Raw genomic sequence first — 21,319 nt, forward strand, 5'->3', positions numbered from 1 at the left:
CTGTGCTATAGGTCGCAGACGCGGCTCAGATCTGGCATTGCTGTGGCTGTGTGTAGGCCAGCAGCTGTAGCTCCAACTGGACCCCTAGCCTAGGGACCTCCATATGCCGCGAGTATGACCCTGAAAAGCCAAAAAAAAAAAAAAAAGCCATGAAGTAGCAGGATAAGGAATATTGCTTTCTGGAGTTAAAAGTCCAATCTTGGAAGGCAGCTATCCTCACCACTATACCAACAACCCTGCACAAGGTCCAATCTTTTAACAAATTAATCAGCTATAAAGATGAACATAATAAATACAACATTCTTTTTTCACAATATGAATCAGCAAGAAAATTTTAACAATGTAAATAAAGCAACTGAAACGGGAGACAAACATGAATACTATATAGGTTTTTTCCCTTTTGCTGGATCCTTAACCTACTGCACCACAAAGGAGTTCAGCCACTTCTTTTTTCTCTTTGGCGTCTTTTTAGGGCTGCACCCGCAGCATATGTAGGTTCCCAGGCTAGGGGTCCAATCAGAGCTGTAGCTGCCGGCCTACGCCAGAGCCACAGCCACACGAGATCCAAGTCGTGTCTGTGACCTACACCACAGCTCACAGCAATGCTGATCCTTAAGTGAGGCCAGGATCAAATTGCATCCTCATGGCTACTAGTCGGGTTCGTTACCTCTGAGCTGCGACGGGAACTCTAGCTTTTTATTTCTAAATCTTATTGCTTACATAAGAGCACAAGCAAGACACATGTTCAAAAACAAACCAAAAAACCCCTCCTATTGATCTTCCTACTAAAGTCTAAGAATTAGTTAGAAATTTATTTCTGAAGCAACATATTACTTACTATTAAAGATCTTGGTAGAAAGATAAAGACTAACATTCTAAGATTATCTTTTTCTTGAGAACTATCACTAGAATGCCTTTAGTTTTCCATATTCAACTAATGTGTTCTCATGCAAAGGATAATACAAAAAAAACCTAGTCTTTCTTGAGGAATTTTTAAGAATTGTTTTCTGATATTTGGTTTCTCTTAATTATCAGGTAGCATGGTGAAAAGAAGACTGAATTTGGAGTTTGAAGATTTGGGTTCATATTCCAACCTCTGTGAAACTCATCTCATATCCTTCAGCAATACCACCTACTTGACCTCCTTGTCAAACAAGGTATGTGATAGTATTTTATAAACTGAAAGAACTATATTAATGAAAGGTGCTATTATTTTTTTAGGTCAAAGTTCCAAGCTTCTGGGAGTTCTTGTTGTGGCTCAGTGATTAACAAACCCGCCTAGCATTCTTGAGGACCGAGGTTTGATCCCTGGCCTTGCTCAGTGGGTTAAGGATCCAGCATTGCCATGAGCTGTGGTGTAGGTGGCAGACATGGCTCGGATTCCATGTTGCTGTGGCTCTGGTGTAGGCTGGCAGCTATACCTCTGACTCAACCCCTAGTCTGGGAACCTCCATATGCCGTGGGTGTGGCCCTAAAAAAGGACAAAAAAAGAAAAAAAAAAGTTCCAAGCTTCTACTTAATAAAGATGCTAAAAATTAAAAGAAGTGGGAGAATTTTTTTTTGTAATGGCCATACCCATGACATATACAAGTTCCTGGAACAGGTATTGAATCTGAGGTGCAGCTGTGACCTATGCCACAACTGCAGCAACACTGGATCCTTTAACTCACTGTGTCAGGCAAGGGATGGAACCTGTGCCTTCGTGGTGACCTGAGCTGCTGCAGTCAGATTCTTAACTCACTACACCACAGTGGGAACTCCAAGATAAATTTTTAATTAAAGAAAATATGATAAACTAAAAACAAATCTTGGGAGTTCCCATGTGGCTCAGCAGAAACAATTTGACTAGCACCCAAGGGGATACAAGTTTGATCCCTGGCCTTGATATGCTGTGGGTGCGGCCCTAAAAAGATAAAAATAAACAAAAAAAACAAATCTTAGAGTTCCCGCTGTGGCTCAGCAGCTCAAATACCTAACATAGTATCCATGAGGACGTGGGTTTGATCCCTGGCCTTGTGCAGTGGGTTAATGACCTGGCATTACCACAAACTGCCATGTAGAGTACAGATGGGGGTCGGATCTGGTGTTGCTATGGTTGTGGCATAGGCTGGCAGCTGTAGCTCTGATTCAACCCTTAGCTTGGCAATTTCCATATGCCGTGGGTATGGCCCTAAAAAGAAAAAAAGAAATGTGCCATCAGGGAGTATAAGCTCATTTTATATATTTTATTTTATATAATATTTTAGATAATCTAAAATTTCCAGGGAGTTTCCTGGTGGCTCAGTGGGTTAAGGATCCAGCATTGTCACTGCTGTGGCACAGGTTTGATCCCTGGCTCAGGACTTCTGCATGCAGTGGGCATGGCTAAAAAAAATAAATAAAATTTCTAGATTATCTAAAATGCTATATAAAATATACAAAAGGAGTTTATATATACACATAAAATATATATAATACATAAGTTCCTCCTTTTAAAATCTCTTTGAAAACTCTCCAAAAACTGGAATGAAAAAATATCTCTAGGCTGGTACCTCTAGTCCACGTAGCTGGGTCTGTTGGCTAATTTGATGGTTTAGTTGCTGTAATTCTAGTCGTAGCTGTTCCCTCTCAGCAGATGGAAGGGGTTTTCCACGACTGGCCACTTCTGACATAGATATTCTCTCCCTTTTGTGGGCAAAAAAAGTGTGGAATAAATTTAAATTTTATTTTTTAAAAATATTATTGACTAGAGAAACACAGTAAGCTGAATAATTTTAAAAGCTTGTAAAAGCAAAAAGAGTGACTTATACCTCTCACTGAAGTGTCCCTGAGAAGGTATGTTTTGATGAGGTGAATATGGAGAACCTCCCCAGCCACCATGGGTTCCATAGGGACTGTAATCTGTAAGAGAGTAATTTAAGTGCTATTTAAATTACTATACGATTATCTACTTTTAAGGCAGCCATAATCAAAAAGACACAGGCATACTATGTACACAGCTATCTTGAAAAATGTCTACCAAAATGGTAACAGGGTACTGATGTTTGTTTTTTCCCACTAAAACATCAATCTTTGTAATTTTCTCTTTTGTTTGAATTTAAAACAATGAGATATATTATTTTGGCAAAAGCAATGAAGCTTTTTAAAAAACACAGGTTATCTTTATATACAGACATTTTAATTTGTACCCCTAGAATTCTCTGGGTTATAATTACATAGGGATAATTCCACAGAAAAATTTAAAGACGACTGCTCTGGAAGATTATAAAAAGCATTGATGGTTAATGGGAAGTAGGTGGTGTTAGGAATCATGAATATGAACCCTCTAAATCAGCTCATCTCTGAGAGTCTTACCTGAAATGTTAATAGACTTTGTGGGAGCTCCCTGAGGTGCCATAGCCTGCATTGGGCCAGCACTCTGATACATTGTTTTGGAAGTTCGAGAAATGGCACCAAACCGAGATACTGTTGGTCGGTCTCCAAATGGGATGAGGTCATCATCACTGGTTTCTGCTGCTCTTCTCTGAAGGTCCAATCGCTGGTCTCTCATTCCCTTACTCTCCACATTCTGATAAAAAGTAAAATGAGAAATCCACCCCACACTTAGATCTCTAAGATAACTTCCTCTAGTTCTGTAACAAGGTTAAAACAGAATATAATGGGTGAATTCCCATTGTGGCTCAGCAGGTGAAGAACTTGACTAGGGATATGGTTTGATCCCTGGCCTCACACAGTGGGTTAAGGATCTGATGTGCTGCAAGCTGCAGTGTAGGGTGCACATGCGGCTTGGATCCCAAAGCAACAGGGATGCTATGGCTGTGGTACAGGACAGCAGCTACACCTGATTCAACCCCTAGCCCAGGGATTCCGTAGGTCACAAATGTGATCTTAAAAAGGAAAAAAAAAAAAATGGTATAATGGGAGTTCCTGCTGTGGCACAACAGGATCGGTGGCATCTCTGCAGTGCAGCCTAGGCTGCAACTGTGGCTCGGAACTGATCCCTGGCCTGGGATATGCCACAAAGCAGCCAAAACTAGTAGGAAAAGAAAAGAGGTATAATGTCTTTACTGATAAGACTAAAATCATTAGTTGCCTTTGGCTGTCATATAAGACATTGCTTTTTAAACCTCTAACCACTTCCTATAAGAAGAAATGTAGCAGTTTCCACTGTGGCTCAGTGGTAATGAACCCAACTAGTATCCATGAGGATGAGTGTTCAATCCCTGGCCTCGCTCAGTGGGTTAAGTATCTGGTGTTGCCATGAGCTGTGGTATAGGTCATAGATGTGGCTGGGATCCTGTGTTCTGTGGTGTAGGCTGGCAGCTGCAGCTCCAATTTGACCCCTAGCCTGGGAACTTCCACATGCTGCATATGTGGCCATAAAAAGAAAAAAGAAAGAAAGAAATGTATTTTACATCATGACCCAGTACACATATACATTCAAATGGATATATAACATCATGACAGATATTTACGCTTAGTATGTATATACATTCTTATATTTATATTTTATGTCATTCTAATTCATTTCTTTTTCTTTCTTTCTTTTTTTTTTTATGGCCACACCTTGGCATATGGAAGTTCCTGGGCCAGGGATTGAATATGAGTGGCAGCTGGTGACCTATACCACAATGACAGATCCTTTAACCCACTGTGCAGGGCTGGTGACCAAACCCAAGTTCTGCAGCAACCCGGGATGGTGCAGCTGAATTCTCAACCTACTGTGCCACAGCAGGAACTCCTTATTTCTTTAAAAAAAAAAAAAAAAAAAAAAAAAAAGCCCATCAGGAGTTTCTCAATTTTCAACACTCAATAAACAGAGAAACGATGTTTAAAAATATAAGCCAACCCAGGCTTTTCAAAGGGATTCCAGTCAGAAAAAAATTAAGTACTGAGATAAATGGAAATCTATCTAGACCCTTGCTAGTCAAAGTATACGCCAAAGACTGGCAAGCATCAGCATCACTAGCGAACTCATTAGAAATGCAGAATTTCTGGTCTCACACCAGCCTTACTGAATTAGAACTTGAACTTTAACAGATGCTTAGGTAATTTATATGCACATTCATATTTGAGAAAAATTGGGCTAAACTTTCATCCACTGGGGAAATTTTTAATTATATCTAGGTTAGGTTGGAAAAAAACTTTATTCTTTATTGATTTAAGGAAATGAGTTTTATTTTGCTAATGTTTATGTTACTTTAATAACCTTTTCTGAAAGCCAGGTAGAAAGCAAGGGTTCCTGCCTATCTCCACTTCCTCATCTCATTTCCATTCTAAATTTAGAAAGGTTGTTTTTTATGGCCTAAAAACAGTATTTCCCTAATCCCACCACAGAAAAAACAAAAGGTTCACTTATGCTTTTTTCTCCTCTATACTCCTTTCTTCTTTCTTTTACTGCCTAGCATCTAATCATATTTAGGATATAAGGTATCATCTCAATCATTTATAGTGGAACTGGCATTTAAGTCTTCCTTCTCTATTACCAAGAATTGGTCTTCTCTTAACCAGCTAGACAAATCTTTATGAAAGTCTCTAATACCCTAGGGAAACTTTGTTAGAATTAATAAGGGCAAATGTCTTAAAAATAATAGTCAAGACATACCTTTAACCCACAAATACTATTTCTAGGTATAACTTTCATGCATGTGCACAAGAAGTAAGAATGTATAGCACTGTGTGTAATAATAAAACATCAAAAAGCCTAAATGTTCATCAATAGGAAAAGGAATAAACAATTATATACATATTTATTTACTATATGACATGAGTTATCATACAATGGTATCTGATAAAAGCAGTTAAAATAAATGAACTTGAAACAGGTATAAATTTGGATACATCTCAAAAACAATGCTGAATGAAAATGCAAGCTGAAACATTCAAAACAAAATTGTTGGAGTTCCCGTCGTGGCTCAGTGGTTAACGAATCCGACTAGGAACCATGAGGTTGCGGGTTTGATCCCTGGCCTCACTCAGTGGGTTAAGGATCCGGTGTTGCCATGAGCTGTGGTGTAGGTTGCAGACGAGGCTCGCATCCTGAGGTGCTGTGGCTCTGGCACAGGCTGGTGGCTACAGCTCCGATTAGACCCCTAGCCTGGGAACCTCCATATGTTGCGGGAGCAGCCCTAGAAAAGACAAAAAAAAAAAAAAAAAAAAAAGACAAAACAAAACAAAACAAACAAAATTGTTTAGAAATAGTATAAAATTATCCATGAAATGATAAATTCTCAATTCAGAATAGGAGTCACCTCCATGGAAGGAAGGAGGGAGAAAATGAGATTAGGGAGGTATAAACAGGAGGATTTAACTCCTTACGTAAAGTTCACTTCTTCAAAAGATAAAGAAGCAATTAAGATAAAATAGTGATAAATTTTAAGCTTGGTATTAGAATCATTGGTATTACATTATTTTTTGTTAAAAAATAAAATAGTTTAAGTGTAATTACATTTCAGTATACCAGCTTATTTGAAGCTAAGTAACTAAAATTCTGATTCAAATAGAACTATTCACTAGATTCAACTCTGTTGTTTAAACTTCAGAGTAATGAAAGAATTATAATTCTGGATGAGAAATCCAAGGTATTTATTTATTTATTTATTTAGTCTTTTTAGGGCCATGCCTACAGCATATGGAGGTTCCCAGGCTAGGGGTCTAATCAAAGCTGTAGCCACTGGCCTACGCCAGAGCCACAGCAACTCGGGATCTACGCAGCGTCTTGAGACCTACACCACAGCTCATGGCATCGCCAGATCCTTAACCCACTGAGCAAGGACAGGGACCGAACCTGCAACCTCATGGTTCCTAGTCAGACTCGTTAACCACTGAGCCACGACGGGTACTCCAAGAAATCCAAGGTCTTAATTATGCAAAATAATTTCAATTCTAATTTAATTTCAAATGGGTTAATTGCTGGCTACACAAAAATATAACAAATGCTCTTCTCGGTCTGGAAAAGCATGAAGATTTTTATTTATACCTGAAACAAAAAACCATATAGTTTAAATATAACTCAATCACATAGCATAGAATATGGCCTGAAACTTAAGTAAAGCTCAGTTATTTGTGTCCATACTATAACTGGGGATAATTTACTTGGTTTATCTTGATTTTTATTAATTATGGCTTAGTTATTACACATACCATCATTTCCACACTCCCTGCTGCCACAACATCTTTGGGTTTTGCATCTTTGGTTCCAATGTAGGAGCCGATGGTGTCACATGACCAGGGTGAGTACTGGCTATAATCATTTCCTTTGTATTTCCCAGCTACCTTCAAGTCTTCATCCAAAAACTACAGATGAAAAGAAAAAAAAAAGAAAAGAAAAAAGAAACAAAATAGGAAATGGGTCTATGAGTAACAACACAGATAAAGCAGGAATTTCTTTTAGAACATCATACTGAAGCAACATAATGATGGTTATTTGATTTGTGTCACAATAGAAGATTGCTGTAGACTATGAAAAATATAAAACAAATGAAAAATGATGTTCAGCCTCTTTACTTTGTTAGAAGAGGGTCAAGAAGTATCTCAATATCTTTCAGTGAATCAAATTAAGATTTCTGAGATCTGCATATCCTTTTTCTCATCAGATTAACACAAGCAAATATATACCAGGCCCTAGTTTTTCTAGACCCTCCTTAATGTTACTTTCAATAACATGCCAGGTAAACAAGAGCATTAAAAACTCTTTAAAATATAATCTTAAATGTTCTATATGTTGTATGATAATATAAAACTTTTTTACTGAAATCTCTTTAACACCAGTAACTCATATCTTGAATAAATTCTGATCCTTAGGTTGATTCGATGACACGAAAAAGCTAAGATGCCTAATTTTCTTTTCTCAGGATGAGTTTCGAAATTATGTACTAAGTAGGTATTCTAGGTCCAACATATTTCTACTAAAATTGAAACATTCACATTTGTGTAATGTTTTACAGTTTTCAACGTGCTTTTATGTATACACTATCTCATATGTTCCTCAAGTCCAAGTGAGACAACATGGGTGATCTGACCAAGGCTATACCAGTATAGGCCATGCTAGAACATTATTAAATTGCTTTCACTTTATCACAGATGTATATATTGACACACTGATATCCTAGGGGGTACTGGTACATTTACGTGGCTCTATGCTTCTCCTATACTATTAAAAAAAAAAAAAATCTATTTTCTGAGTCATCACTATTGGTCTTCTGCACTGGCAGAGGGATCTGCTGTTCACAAATACCATTCATTTTCAACCACAATTCCTGTTTCTATTACTTATAACCCCTTTCCTTTTTTTGGCAGTGGGGGGGACTTTTTAGGGCCACGCCGTGGCACATGGAGGTTCCCAGGCTAAGGACTGAATTGGAGCTACAGCTGCTGGCCTGCAGTACCACAGCCACAGAAATGCCAGATCCGAGCCATGTCTGAGATCTACACCACAGCTCACGGCAACACTGAATCCTTAACCCACTGAGTGAAGCCAGGGATTGAACCTGTGTCCTCAAAGATGCTAGTCAGATTCATTTCTGCTGAGCCATGACAGGAACTCCCCCTTTGCTTTTTTGGTCCTACTTCTATTTTAAAAATTCCATCTCCTTTTTAAAATTTCTCCTCCACTTACAAGTTTAGTGTAGAACAGCTAGCTTTCTGAAGACATGACCTAACTGGCAGAGCCTCCTGGCCTGCCTGCTTGTATCTCTCAGAAGCGTCTTATCTTTATCAATTTATTTCTTGCCTGTCACTTAAAAAATATAAATGAGTAAAGACATGACCTACTAACTAGAGTGTTTTTACCCCCCAACCACTATATTATGCAGCTACTAAAAAGAATGAGATAAATTATATACTGACACAGGAAGACATCTAAAATAACGAGTCAAATCAAAACAAACAAAAAAACAAAACAAAAAGACAACCTACAGAATGGGAGAAAATCTTTGCAAATGAATCAACTGACAAGGGATTAGTCTCCAAAATTTATAAACACCTTCTGCAGCTCCTTTAACAAAAAAACAAACAACCCCATCAGAAAATGGGCAGAAGATCTAAACAGACAGTTCTCCAAAGAAGACATACAGATGGCCAAAAACACATGAAAAGATGTTCGACATCACTCATTATTAGAGAGATGCAAATTAAAACCACTATGAGGTACCACCTTACACCAGCCAGAATGGCCATCATCCAAAAGTCTACAAACAATAAGTGCTGGAGAGGGTGTGGAGAAAAAGGAACCCTATTACACTGTTGATGGGATTGCAAATTGGTGCAACCACTGTGGAAAACTGTATGGAGATTCCTCAGAAAACTAAAAATAGAACTACCATTTGATCCAGCACCCCCACTCCTGGGCATCTATCCAGAGAAAACCATGACTTGCAAAAAGACACATGTACTCCGATGTTCATTGCGGCACTGTTTTCAATAGCCAAGACCTGGAAACAACCTAAATGTCCATCGACAGAGGCCATTAAAAGGAATGAAATACCAGCATTTTTAGCAACATGGATGGACCTAGAAATTATCATGCTAAGTGAAGTCAGCCATTCAATGAGACACCAACATCAAATGCTTTCACTGACATGTGGAATCTGAAAAAAGGAGACTGAACTTCTTTGCAGAACAGATGCTCACTCACAGATTTTGAAAAACTTATGGTCTCCGGAGGAGACAGTTTGGGGGGTGGGGGGACGTGCTTGGGTTGTGGGATGGAAATCCTGTGAAACTGGATTGTGATGATTATTCACAATTCACTGAGTAATAAAAAAAAAAAATTCAAACACATAAACCTGAAGATATTATTACTAAATGATCCTATTAAAAATAATAATGATATATTAGAACATGCACAGAAAAGTTCAAATATATGTAAAAAGCTGAAATAGATAAGAAACTGATGGTGATAAAGAATATTAGATTTTTGAGAAACTTCTTTAGATGTTATATATTTTATAATGTATGAATTTAGTAAACTATGTCATATATAATCAAACCAAAGTTTTAGTTATACAGCTTTGTAAGTCAGTTAAGAAATAAATTCTAGAAAAGGTTCCTTAACAGCCAGGCATTATTATAATTTTTATTAGAATTAAAAAAATAATACAAATAATTATTTACTGAATGCATGCTATGTGCCAGATGTCTCATGTCTCATTTAATCTTAACCACACTACTATGAGGTAGTATGCTCACCTCACTATTATGACCTTTATTATGCTTGATTAACAAATAGAGAATAGGGGGTAATTAACAAATTCTATTTGTTAATCTCCTGAGGTTCAGGAAGATAAGGAAGGCTAAGTAACTTATAAAAGATCAGAGCTGAGTGACTAAACTGACCCTCAGAGATTAAGTATATTTCATTCCAAAATTAGCTCACTTTTCACAGTGTCATGTAGCTTTCCATATTTCTCAAAAAATGGTATGGCATGACAAGGCTCTAGGATGTCTTTAATAGTCAGTTTCTGAAAAAAATATGTGTAATGTTTACACTTTACAAGTAAAATTACATTAACAGAAGATGTTATAGCTTTACTAATTAACCTACATTATTGTGGAAAATTCATCCAAAGTGCTTAGATAGGAAAGCTAGATACTCTGAACAATCTTTATTTGGTAGATTACGTTCTTTTTTTTTTTTTTGCCATTTCTTGGGCCGCTCCAGCGGCATATGGAGGTTCCCAGGCTAGGGGTCGAATCGGAGCTGTAGCCGCCGGCCTACGCCAGAGCCACAGCAACGCAAGATCCGAGCCGTGTCTGCAACCTACACCACAGCTCACAGCTGGATCGTTAAGCCACTGAGCAAGGGCAGGGACCAAACCCGCAACCTCATGGTTCCTAGTCGGATTCGTTAACCACTGCGCCACGACGGGAACTCCGGTAGATTACTTTCAAAGACTCCAAAGTTTACTGCTTATTATATGCAATGTGATATACTTCACTTTTCAATTTTCATTGATTATTAATAATTTTTTAGATGGTAATATTGTTTAGAATCATAATTCTATACATAAAGGATATGAGACATTTTCCTTACATAATATCAACTGCAACTCCACTGAGAAAACCTATTTGACTCAAGAAAAAAAAAAAATACATACCAGAGGCTGAGGCAGTATGTATAATCAACAAACCAAAGTAATTAGATAAGGTCAACAAAGAGCTGGCTTTACAAAAAGATAAAACTGATAAATACCTAGTAAGAATGACCAGAAAAAAATTATTATTATTTTTTAGGGCTGCAACTGTGGCACACGGAAGTTGCTCAATGAGGGGTTGAATTGGAGCTGCAGCTGCCGGTGCACTCCACAGCCACAGCAACACCAGATCCAAGCTCTATCTGTGACCTAAACCACAGTTTGTGGCAACATCAGATCGCTAAGCCACTGAGCAAGGCCAGGGACTGAACCCGCATCCTCATGGATACTAGTTGGGTTCTTAACCTACTGAGCCACAACAGGAACTTTGACAAAAATTATTATTAATAATCAGAAATGGTAAAATGAATATCACTATAGACCTTCTAGACATTAAAAAGATAATATGACAACATTCGTGATAACTGTTAGCACTCTCTTAGAGAAATACTAAGATAATCCCTAAATTATGGTTTATTAACCTGTAGTCCATCAACCAATCTACTATAGGAAATCTATTTCAGCAGCTTTTTTTTTTTTTTTTTTTTTTTGCTTTTTAGGGCTGCACCCATGGCATATGGAGGTTTCCAAGCTAGGGGATGAATTGGAGCTACAGATGTTGGCCTACACCACAGCCACAGCAACGCCAGATCCTTATCCCACTGAGCAAGGATAGGGATCGAACCCACAACCTCATGGTTCCTAGTTGGATTTGTTTCCACTGGACCATGATGGGAACTCCGCATTTTTTTTTTTTTTGCCTTTCACTACCTATATTAGTCTGTCTTTCCTATTCTTTGAATCAAATTTTATCATCCTGTTGTTTTCCTCATTACTGAGTTAAATAAACCTTTGACATGTCTGTTATGAAAATTGTCTAAAACTAGGGATATAGGGATGTTTCATTAATCTGATAAAGATTATCTACAAAAAAGCTTACAGCGAGCATCATCATGGTAAATTATTAGGTGTTCCATCCATTCAACGACTGGAAATAAAACCTATTGGAGGTTCCCTTGTGGCATAGCAGGTTAAGGATCTGGCACTGTCACTACAAGCGGTTTGGGTTTCTGCTGTGGCATGAGTTTGATCCCTGGTCTGAGAACTTCCACATGCCATAGGTGTGGCCAAATGAAAAAAAAAAAGAAGAGAGAGAGAGAGAGATGATAGGTTTTCTTTTCTTTTTCTTTCTTCCGTCACTGCCAACCCCCTGCAGTGACAATGCCAGAACCTTAACCCACTGTGCCAAGGGAACTCCCATCATCTCTTTTATTTACTATTATATTGGAGGATCTAGCTTGCACAATAAGATAAGAAAAAGAAAAGACTTAAGGACTGTAAAGGAGAGAGTAAAATGGTCATTATACACAAAGGACACAACTGTGTGTGCAGAAAATTGAATATTGGGAAGATGTCACTTCTCTCCAAGTGTATTAAAGCCGACACTGCCCAATGAAGATATAATTGACCCATAGATGTAACCGAAAAATTTCTAGTAGCCACATTAAAAAAAAAAACAGGTAAAATTAAGCCCTTTAATTTAATCTAATACATCCAAAGTATTATTATTTTAGAATGTAATTAGTAGAAACATTGAAATACTTGGGGGGGGGGGCTACTAAACCTTCAGAGCCAATGTATGTTTTATGTATCTAGCACATGTGAATTTGGACTAGGCACATTTTAAGCATTATTCACATGTGGTTAGTGGTTACAATAGTGGACTGCGCAGATCCAGATTCAATGTAATCCTAATAAAAACTGAACACATATTTCTGTGGACATCAACATGGTGATTATAAAGTGTGTTTGGAATTTCCAAGAATAGCAAAGGTAATCTTGAAGACCCAAACTGGAAAACATACATCACCATATTAAGATGTGTTACAATACTACATTAAGATAATGTGGTGTTGTTCCCAGGATAGAGAAATGGATCAATGAAACAGATTAGAGTCCAGAAACATATATAGTCACCTGTCTATGACAAAGGTGATCTGACTATGATGAAGGTGACTCCAGGGCACTGTGGAGAGGATGGTTTTTTTAATTAAATGGTGCTTGAACAATGGGATATCCTTTGGGAAAAAAAAATGGATCTTGACTCCTAAGACATTATATACAATAGTTAACTCTAGATGGATTGCATATCTAAATGTGAAATAATAAACCTTTTCTAAGAAAATATAGGAAAATATCTTCATAATCTTAGGAACAGATAAAGATTACTTGAACAGGACATAATAAACCACTGATAAAGGAAAAATTGATAAATGAGACTAAAAAAGATGTACTTACTTCCTCTTGATGGAAGGCAGGAGGCAATGTGGGTGAAGGTGCAAAAGGAGGTGGAGAGATAACCTTCCTTTCCTCTAGTTGTGCCATTATTTCCTTTCGTCTTCGATGTAGCTCATCTAGACTAGGATGCGGCTGGGGAGGAGGAGGAAGCCGGCTATAGGGAGGTTCCTGAAAATGCAAAATCAGTAAAAATTGAAAAAGAATTTCAGGACATACTGATTCACTTAGCACACATTTTAAATAAGCAGCTTGTACACTCATCTTAACACTGGAAATAGCAAGACTTAATAAAACAAAGCAAAACAAAATAAATACTCCCTCCCTGAGCTCTCAGGATTTCCCAAAGAGCTAAATTTAAGATTCTTTTTCCTGGCGAGAGACTATAATTTCTAAATAAACCTGAAAAATATTAATAAAACCATCCAGAATTCAGAAACTAAGGTTAGTCGGAGTGGAGTGGGAATCTTTTTCCTCTTTAAAGGTTAAAAAATAACAACCTATGAAGATTATGAAAAGGTGGAAAAAAAGAAGATACTTTCTTTTAAAAAAATTAATTGATCAAAGGGTTATTACCATGGCAAAATGTTAAGAAAATCACTGTCATAATAACAAGTAATAATCAAAATAAATACAAATAGTAAGAAAAAAAAATACAGCATACTCTGGTGTACGAAGGTCTGATCTGAGCTGGGTGAGGAGCCACAGGATAGTAACCCTCCATCTGCTGGTATCTTTCTCTGGATTCTGGTACATAGGATGGTACTGCTGCAGGTGGAATCTCAATGGGTACAGGACTTTCTCGGAAAATCTCCTCTCTCGTGTAAGACTGAGCAGGGTATACTCGACGGCCGTCATAGTGTGGTGGATACATAGGTGGGTATTGTTGTGGCTGTGTGCCATATTGAGAATTTACTACACGATCTGGGAGGTAGGGTGGATAATGATCCAAGTAGGGAGGACCAGGTTCAGGAGCAGATGGTGGAGGTCGGACAAATCGGGACACACACTGTGGTGGTGGAGGGTAGTACATACCTGTACAATACAAAAGACGAACCAAAAGCAACCATGAGCCAATCTATTTTTCTATTTTTTTTTTTTTTTGGGCTGCACCCCAGGCATATGGAAGTTCCCAGGCTAGGGGTTGAATTGGAGCTGCAGCTGCTGACCTACATCACAGCCACAGCTAACACCAAATATAAGCCATCTGCCACCTACACCACAGCTCATGGCGACGCCGGATCCTCAACCCACTGAACAAGGCCAGGGATGGAACCCACATCCTCAGGAACACTAGTCTGCTCTTTTCTGCTGAGCCACAATGGGAACTCCAATCTATTTTTCTAGTTAAGATTTTTCCTTTTAAAATATCTCAACACTAAGGAATTAAAAAACCACTTATTTTGTAAGATGCTTTTCCCTCTGCTTATGTATTCGGGCTAGCTTTATGAAAAATAACAAGCAAAAATCATCCATAAGTTATTGAAAATACCAATCTACTTATAGTCTACAACAGTAAACTCTCTCAATTGTTTGACTGTTTTTCTGATGAGCCTTAACACACTGCAAACACTGGAAAGCAAAAAAACAAAACAAAGCAAAAACAAAAAATTTCCCTGAGGTTTAGGTTCCACAAATCACTCATATGCATAACTTCTGAATGCAAAATTGAGTTAACTGGAAAGAGATGTGGCCCACAAAAGAGCCAATCTTCTTGGGCAGATCTAGTAGCTAAATGCATAGCTTCAGAGTTCTCGAGACAACTGTGGCAGTAGCTTCCCAATTTCCAGACATTTGTCTCAATTGATGAGTTCCTTGTGCTAGCAATTAGGACCAAAGTTTCCTATTTCTATTGCTTCACCATTGTAACAGGTTCTCTCTCAGCAGCTAGTTCTGGTACTCATTCCTCCAGACCTAGCTTAAGATTGGTTCCTTAGCACTTTCACTGATTTTGTAGCATTTAAACTCTTCGCATTAACCCTCTTTCTGATAATACAGCTAGAATGATTTCTGTTATCTGAAATTAAACTTTAACCAATACAGTGTATTTAAAGTCAACTCAACAAAAGTAGTTGGGTCTTTCCTGCAATGAATGGTCAATGGAAAGACACAGATCAACTTTCATCATATTCTTACATGTATTTATCATTATTTTTACACATAGTACCCTATCAACTTAAAACTTTTTTGAAATCATAAAAGACATTCCTGATTCAAAACTAAGACAGCTCTGGGAAAAGAAAATGAAGAAATCCTGAGAATATAGTTTAAAAAATACTAACACTACATTGTTTCTGAAAGAAAGATTCCATACTTTAGTTTAAAAGCAAATGTTTATTTTTCCATATAAATTACATATGTGATTCATACGTCATTCATTCTCTACACCTAGTATTAACCTTAAAACTGGCTAATTTTCCAATTTTCTACACTTGTCTATTTTCTCAAATACTTTCTTCTTTCTCACTGCACTAATCCAGACCTCAACACTCACACCTGGATTAACAAGTTTCCTTACTCCTCTTTGACTCTAGACTCTCATCTTTACAATCATTTGTAAACTTCTTTCTATTTCCAATACCTCTATTTAGGACATTCTTCCATAAAGTCTTTTGATTCCTCAAGTTCTCAATGATCTCCCTTGAGTCTTGCAGTTAACTTCTACCACACTAATATTAGCCACCACAACTGAATACTTCATTTTAAACACACATTATACCCTCATACACGTAATTTCCTATTCTTTACTAATATTCTATACTATAAACTCACTAGAGGTATGCATATTGCATTTTTTCATACATACAGGGCCTAGAAAAAATATTAGGTGACAAATGAAAGGAAAAGAAAACATACTGTGTGTTTAGCTTTTATCCACCATAATACCTAATACTTTTTTCATGCTTGAAGCAAATTTTGGTCAGGAAAGTATATACTGCCTCAGCGAATTTCCACTGTCTATCTGGATAACATATTTCCACAAAAATATGAAGATAATTAATATACAACTGCCTTTAGTAATCAGGGCAATTTGCTTTTCATAGTTTTGCTTCATACTATTTAGTTGATCATAAAATCTCAATTTTTCCAAGTATTAAAAAATCCATTTATTTATTTTGAGGAGGCTACTGAGAACATAATCACTTTTACTTCAAATCATTCTCATAACTCCTATGAAAACTGAGCAACATAAATGAAAGATCATTACCCTGCTGATAAGGTGCTGGTTCAAATGGTGGAGCAGTTCCTCTGGGATCTTGGTAATAAACATCTGCCTGCTGTGCTGGATATATCTGAGAACCTCGTGGTACCATCTGAAGTGGTTTGGTGACAGGTATAGGGGGCAGGTCTGCTGGCCCTCTTGGAGGTACAGGATGTGGATTCACAGGCAGGGCGGAAATACTCTTAGGGACAGATTCTAGCCTATGGGAGCAAGATTCTGCAAGTCAATTTTAAAGTCTTGAAAATACTTCTAATGTACACAAATTGTTAAATCTAAAAAAAATCACCATAGTTTGCGAAACTGGTTTCTTCCAATAGCCATTCCTTCTGAAAAATTTGTAAACTTTGATCTTATTTCACAAATGCTAAATGTTTCTAAAAAATCACTGGCACAGGAAATAGAAATAAAACACAACAAAATAAAGCCCCTTAAATAAGGATTTCTTCCCCACAAAACAAAATATTGATTATTCTTTCTCCCCTCTACTTTATGTCTATAAAGAAACTACTTTAAATAAAAGTTAGGTAAAACAACGTACAGGTCAGGAGGGGATCCAGGGGCACTACTGCTCAGGTGATCTATCTTTCCTGGTTTCAGACTAGAATCGTAGCTAGGGTCTGTCCCTCGTGGAATCAGCTGTGTCACTGTATTCCCCGCTGATACAATTCCATTTGGCAGAGCAGGGGGTTTTCTGCTAGGCAGATCCACTGCAGCTTCATCTGGAAGGATAGCTGCTGAAGGCAGGCCCACCTCATTAAGTTGACCCAAAGAGGCACTCAGGGGTCTTCTGGGAACCAGGCGTTTGTTCATTTTACGAAATCTATATAAAAAGCAAGGCAAACACCAAAAAATCAAAACTGTAAAAGCAAAAGCAAGATCACGAACTAAAATGTATTTAAGATAAAGAGATAAAAAAGGAAAAGACTCCCAACACATTTTCTAGACATTCTCTTGAAACACTAGCTCTATCAACTTGAAAACCTGTGAGGAGTTCCTGTCATGGCTCAGCAGAAACAAATCTGACTAGCAAACACGATGATGCAGGTTTAATCCCTGGCCTCGCTCAGTGGTTTTGAGGATCCAGTGTTGCCGTGAGCTGCAGTGTAGGTTGCAGACACGGCTCAGATGCCCTGTGGCTATGGCTGTGGCGTAGGCCAGCAGCTATAGCTCTGATTCAACCCCTTGCCTGGGAACTTGATATGCTGCAGGTGTGGACCTAAAAAAATAAACGAAAAAACCCTAGGGACAACCTAAAATGTAGTGAGAAATGAATAGTAGTGAATAATAGTGCTGGAGGCCAGGGATCAAACCCAAATCCTCATAGACACTAGTTGGGTTCATTTCCGCTCAGCCACAACAGGAACTCCTGACTAATCCCTGTTGAAGACTTCCCTCCTGTCCCGAATTTTCCTGGCTATTAGCATATATTTTTTCTTCCAAATGAATGATTTTCTTAGGTCCCCCAAATCATCATGTTAAGATTCTAACTGGGGGAGTTTATGTTGTCTTGCAGCAGTAATCAACTGACTAGTATCCATGAAGATAAGGGTTTGATCCCTGGCCCTCCTCAGTGGGTTATGAATACAGCCTTGTATGAGCTGTGGGGTAAATTGCAGACTTGGCTCAGATCTGGAGTTGCTGTAGTTGTGCCATAGGTAGGCCAGCAGCTGCAGTTCTGACTGACCCCTAACCTGGGAGCTTCCATATGCTGCAGTAGTAGCCGTAAAAAAAAAAAAAAAAATCCGAATTGGGATTTCTGTTTAAGAGAGAATAGAACTTTTACGACGACATTTTTTTTTTTTTTTTTTTTGCTTTTTTTAGGGCTGCACTGACAGCATATGGAAGTTCCCAGGCTAGGGGTAGAATTGGAGCTACAGCTGCCAGCCTATGCCACAGCCACAGCAACACAGGACCCAAGCCATGTCTGTGACCTACACCACAGCTCACAGCAATGCCAGACCCTTAGCACACTGAGCAAGGCCAGGGATCGAATCTGCACCCTCACGGATCCTAGTTGGGTTACCACTTGAGCCATGATGGGAACTCCCTATAATGACAATTCCGAACCAAGAACCTGGTATACTTTTTCATTTACTCAATTCTTATGTTCCTAGATAGTTTACTAATTCAATTCAATATAGATCCTGGATATTCCTTATTAGTTTATTTTTTGGTATTTATCTTTTTTTGTTTTTAATGCTAATGCAAAAGGGATCATTATTAATGGCACCTCAATTTTTAACTGCTTATGTTTCCCTTTTTAGTTTATATGAGAGCAATTCATTTTTGTAAACTAATTTTCTTTTAACCTTACTAAATTCTTGTTTCTTTTGTTTCTAGTATTCCTCTTGAGTTTCCCCATGTAATGATATTGGCTATTTTATTCTCTTGTTTACAGCTATTACTTCCAGAATGTTAAATAACTATTTTTACTAAAAAAAAAAATATTTCTCATAATTTTGTCTCTAATAAGACTGAATCTATTAATTTAATACCAATTAAGCACCATGCTATCATGCTGGCTTTTGATTTGATGTAATTATCATGTGGGGAAAATGTCTATGATATTTTTGTTCTACTAAGGGATCTTGACCTATTACAGACATTAGATTTTATTCAAATGCCTTTTGGCATCTCTGGGTATGATTATATGGTTATCGCATCCATTCTTCTCTAACCCACAGTAATTATACTGTACAATCTCTGCACTTGGTAATGTCTATTTTAATATATTACTGAATTATAAGTTTTAATATTTGGGACTTAAGAAATATTAACATATGAGATAGATTTGTAGTTTAATTGTGCTACCTTTGTAAAATTTAGTGTCAGTGTTACACTGATTTTATAAAAGAATTAAGAGGTTTTCCTTTCCATTTACCATGTGCTGGAAATTTAACATCACTTGAAATTCAAAAAAAATCTGTGAAACTGAGCCTGGCAATAAATTATTTTTTTCAGGGCTGCACTTATGGCATATGGAAATTCCTAGGCAGGCTAGGGGTTAACTCAGAGCTGTAGCTGCAGCCTACGCCACAGCCACAGCCACACCAGGTCTGAGCTGCACCTGTGACCTACACCACAGCTCACAGCAATGCCGGATCCTTAACCCATAGAGTGAGGCCAGGGATTGAACCCGAATCTTTGTGGATACTACTTGGGTTCTTAACTTGCTGAGCCACAATGGCAATTCCTGTAAATAAATTCTTTTCTTTCTTTTTTAAAAAAATTGCAGTATAGCTGATTTACAATGTTGTGTTAATTTCTGCCTTACAGCAAAGTGATTCTGTTACACATTTATATACACTGTTTAGAAAACATTCTTTTCCATTATGGTTTATCACATGACACTGAATATAGTTCTCTGCACTATACCGTAGGATTTTGTTGTTTATCCCTTTCATGCAAATTTTTCCATCAAAAATGCATTATTCAATTAGTTAAAATCAAAGTTGATGAACACTGTTAGAATTTTAATTTTTACTTATTGATTCCATCTTATTCTGTAACAAGTTATTAGGAGGTGTTCCCTCATGGCTCAGTGGGTTAACGACCCAGTATTGTCACTGCTGTGGCTTGGGTTTGATCTCTGGCCTGGAAACTTATGCATGCCACAGGTGAGAGCAAAAAACAAACACACACTGATTATTAATAAAAAAAAAAAAAAGTAAAGAAAAACAAGAGTCTGATGATTTTAGCACTTACTTTTCCAGTTCCTCCTGTGAGTGTGCAAATGTACAGCTGGCCCCACGAGGACATCCTCCTCTCTGCTTCATGTCTCGACACATGTATGTTTTATATTTGCTATGCTGTGGAGGCTAAGATCAAAATGAAAACTTGAGCCATTAAAAAAAAATGTGTGTTCATGTAGCCATTTTTGGATCTTGATAATCTAGATGAATAACTCAGACTAATTCATACACTTAGCTAGACTGCCCAGATCAAAAGAGCTGAAAAGCAATCCTGTCTGAACTGAGGTCTTAAAGAGTCCAAAAACAGATTAAATAAATGTAGTCCTGATTTTTTCTTTTTATGTTTTGCTTTTTAGAGCCACAGGTGTGGCAGCATTTAGAAGTTTCCAGACTACGGGTCGAATCAGAGCTAGAGCTGTCAGCCTCTACCACAGCCACAGCAATGTCAGATCAGAGCTGCGTCTGTGACCTGCACTGCAGCTTGCGGCAACACTGGATCCTCAACACACTGAGAAAGGCCAGGGATCAAACCTGCGTCCTCATGGATACTAGCTGGGTTTGTTTCCAGTGAGCCACAACAGAAACTCCCTGATACTTTAATATTAATTACCAAACATGTAACATTACATAAATTCTTAATTCTTTCTCATGTGGATTCTATGATTGTCTTTTCAACGTTTTATAGTGAACAAACCATTGGAATTTAAGACTTGATATTCAGACTGTCTTTTAATATTTGTCTTGGACAATGTACAATATAGTTATATTTATAATTATGTTTCCTTATAATACACTACAAATCTACAATAGGCAGAACTTAAAGTTAATATTATCTCTGCAACATTCTTCATAACGTCTAAAATATATATATATATATATATATATTTTTTTTTTTCTTGGCCATACTGGTGGCATGTGGAAGTTCCTGGGCCAGGGATTGAACACATCCATAGCAGCAAGCTGAGCAGCTACAGTGACAACACCAGATCCTAACCCAC

At 37.6% G+C, this 21,319-nt stretch overlaps 1 protein-coding gene across 3 annotated transcripts in view; it reads right to left on the reverse strand.

Annotated features, from left to right (window-relative positions):
* The window catches only part of RC3H1 (ring finger and CCCH-type domains 1), an 87,649-nt gene that overhangs the window by 10,755 nt on the left and 55,575 nt on the right, over positions 1 to 21,319 (reverse strand). For all 3 annotated transcript variants that reach the window (XM_005656721.3, XM_003357546.5, XM_013989616.2), the window contains exons 9-17: positions 20,335 to 20,447; positions 17,168 to 17,449; positions 16,615 to 16,829; positions 14,071 to 14,441; positions 13,410 to 13,577; positions 7,123 to 7,275; positions 3,334 to 3,547; positions 2,790 to 2,880; positions 2,532 to 2,664 (exon numbers count right to left, since the gene is read on the reverse strand). In XM_005656721.3, the coding sequence (XP_005656778.2) occupies positions 2,532 to 2,664; positions 2,790 to 2,880; positions 3,334 to 3,547; positions 7,123 to 7,275; positions 13,410 to 13,577; positions 14,071 to 14,441; positions 16,615 to 16,829; positions 17,168 to 17,449; positions 20,335 to 20,447 (1,740 nt within the window). The remainder of the gene's footprint in view (positions 1 to 2,531; positions 2,665 to 2,789; positions 2,881 to 3,333; positions 3,548 to 7,122; positions 7,276 to 13,409; positions 13,578 to 14,070; positions 14,442 to 16,614; positions 16,830 to 17,167; positions 17,450 to 20,334; positions 20,448 to 21,319) is intronic.

Source organism: Sus scrofa, chromosome 9 (assembly GCF_000003025.6).
Source record: "Sus scrofa isolate TJ Tabasco breed Duroc chromosome 9, Sscrofa11.1, whole genome shotgun sequence".
Classification (NCBI taxonomy): Eukaryota; Metazoa; Chordata; class Mammalia; order Artiodactyla; family Suidae; genus Sus; species Sus scrofa.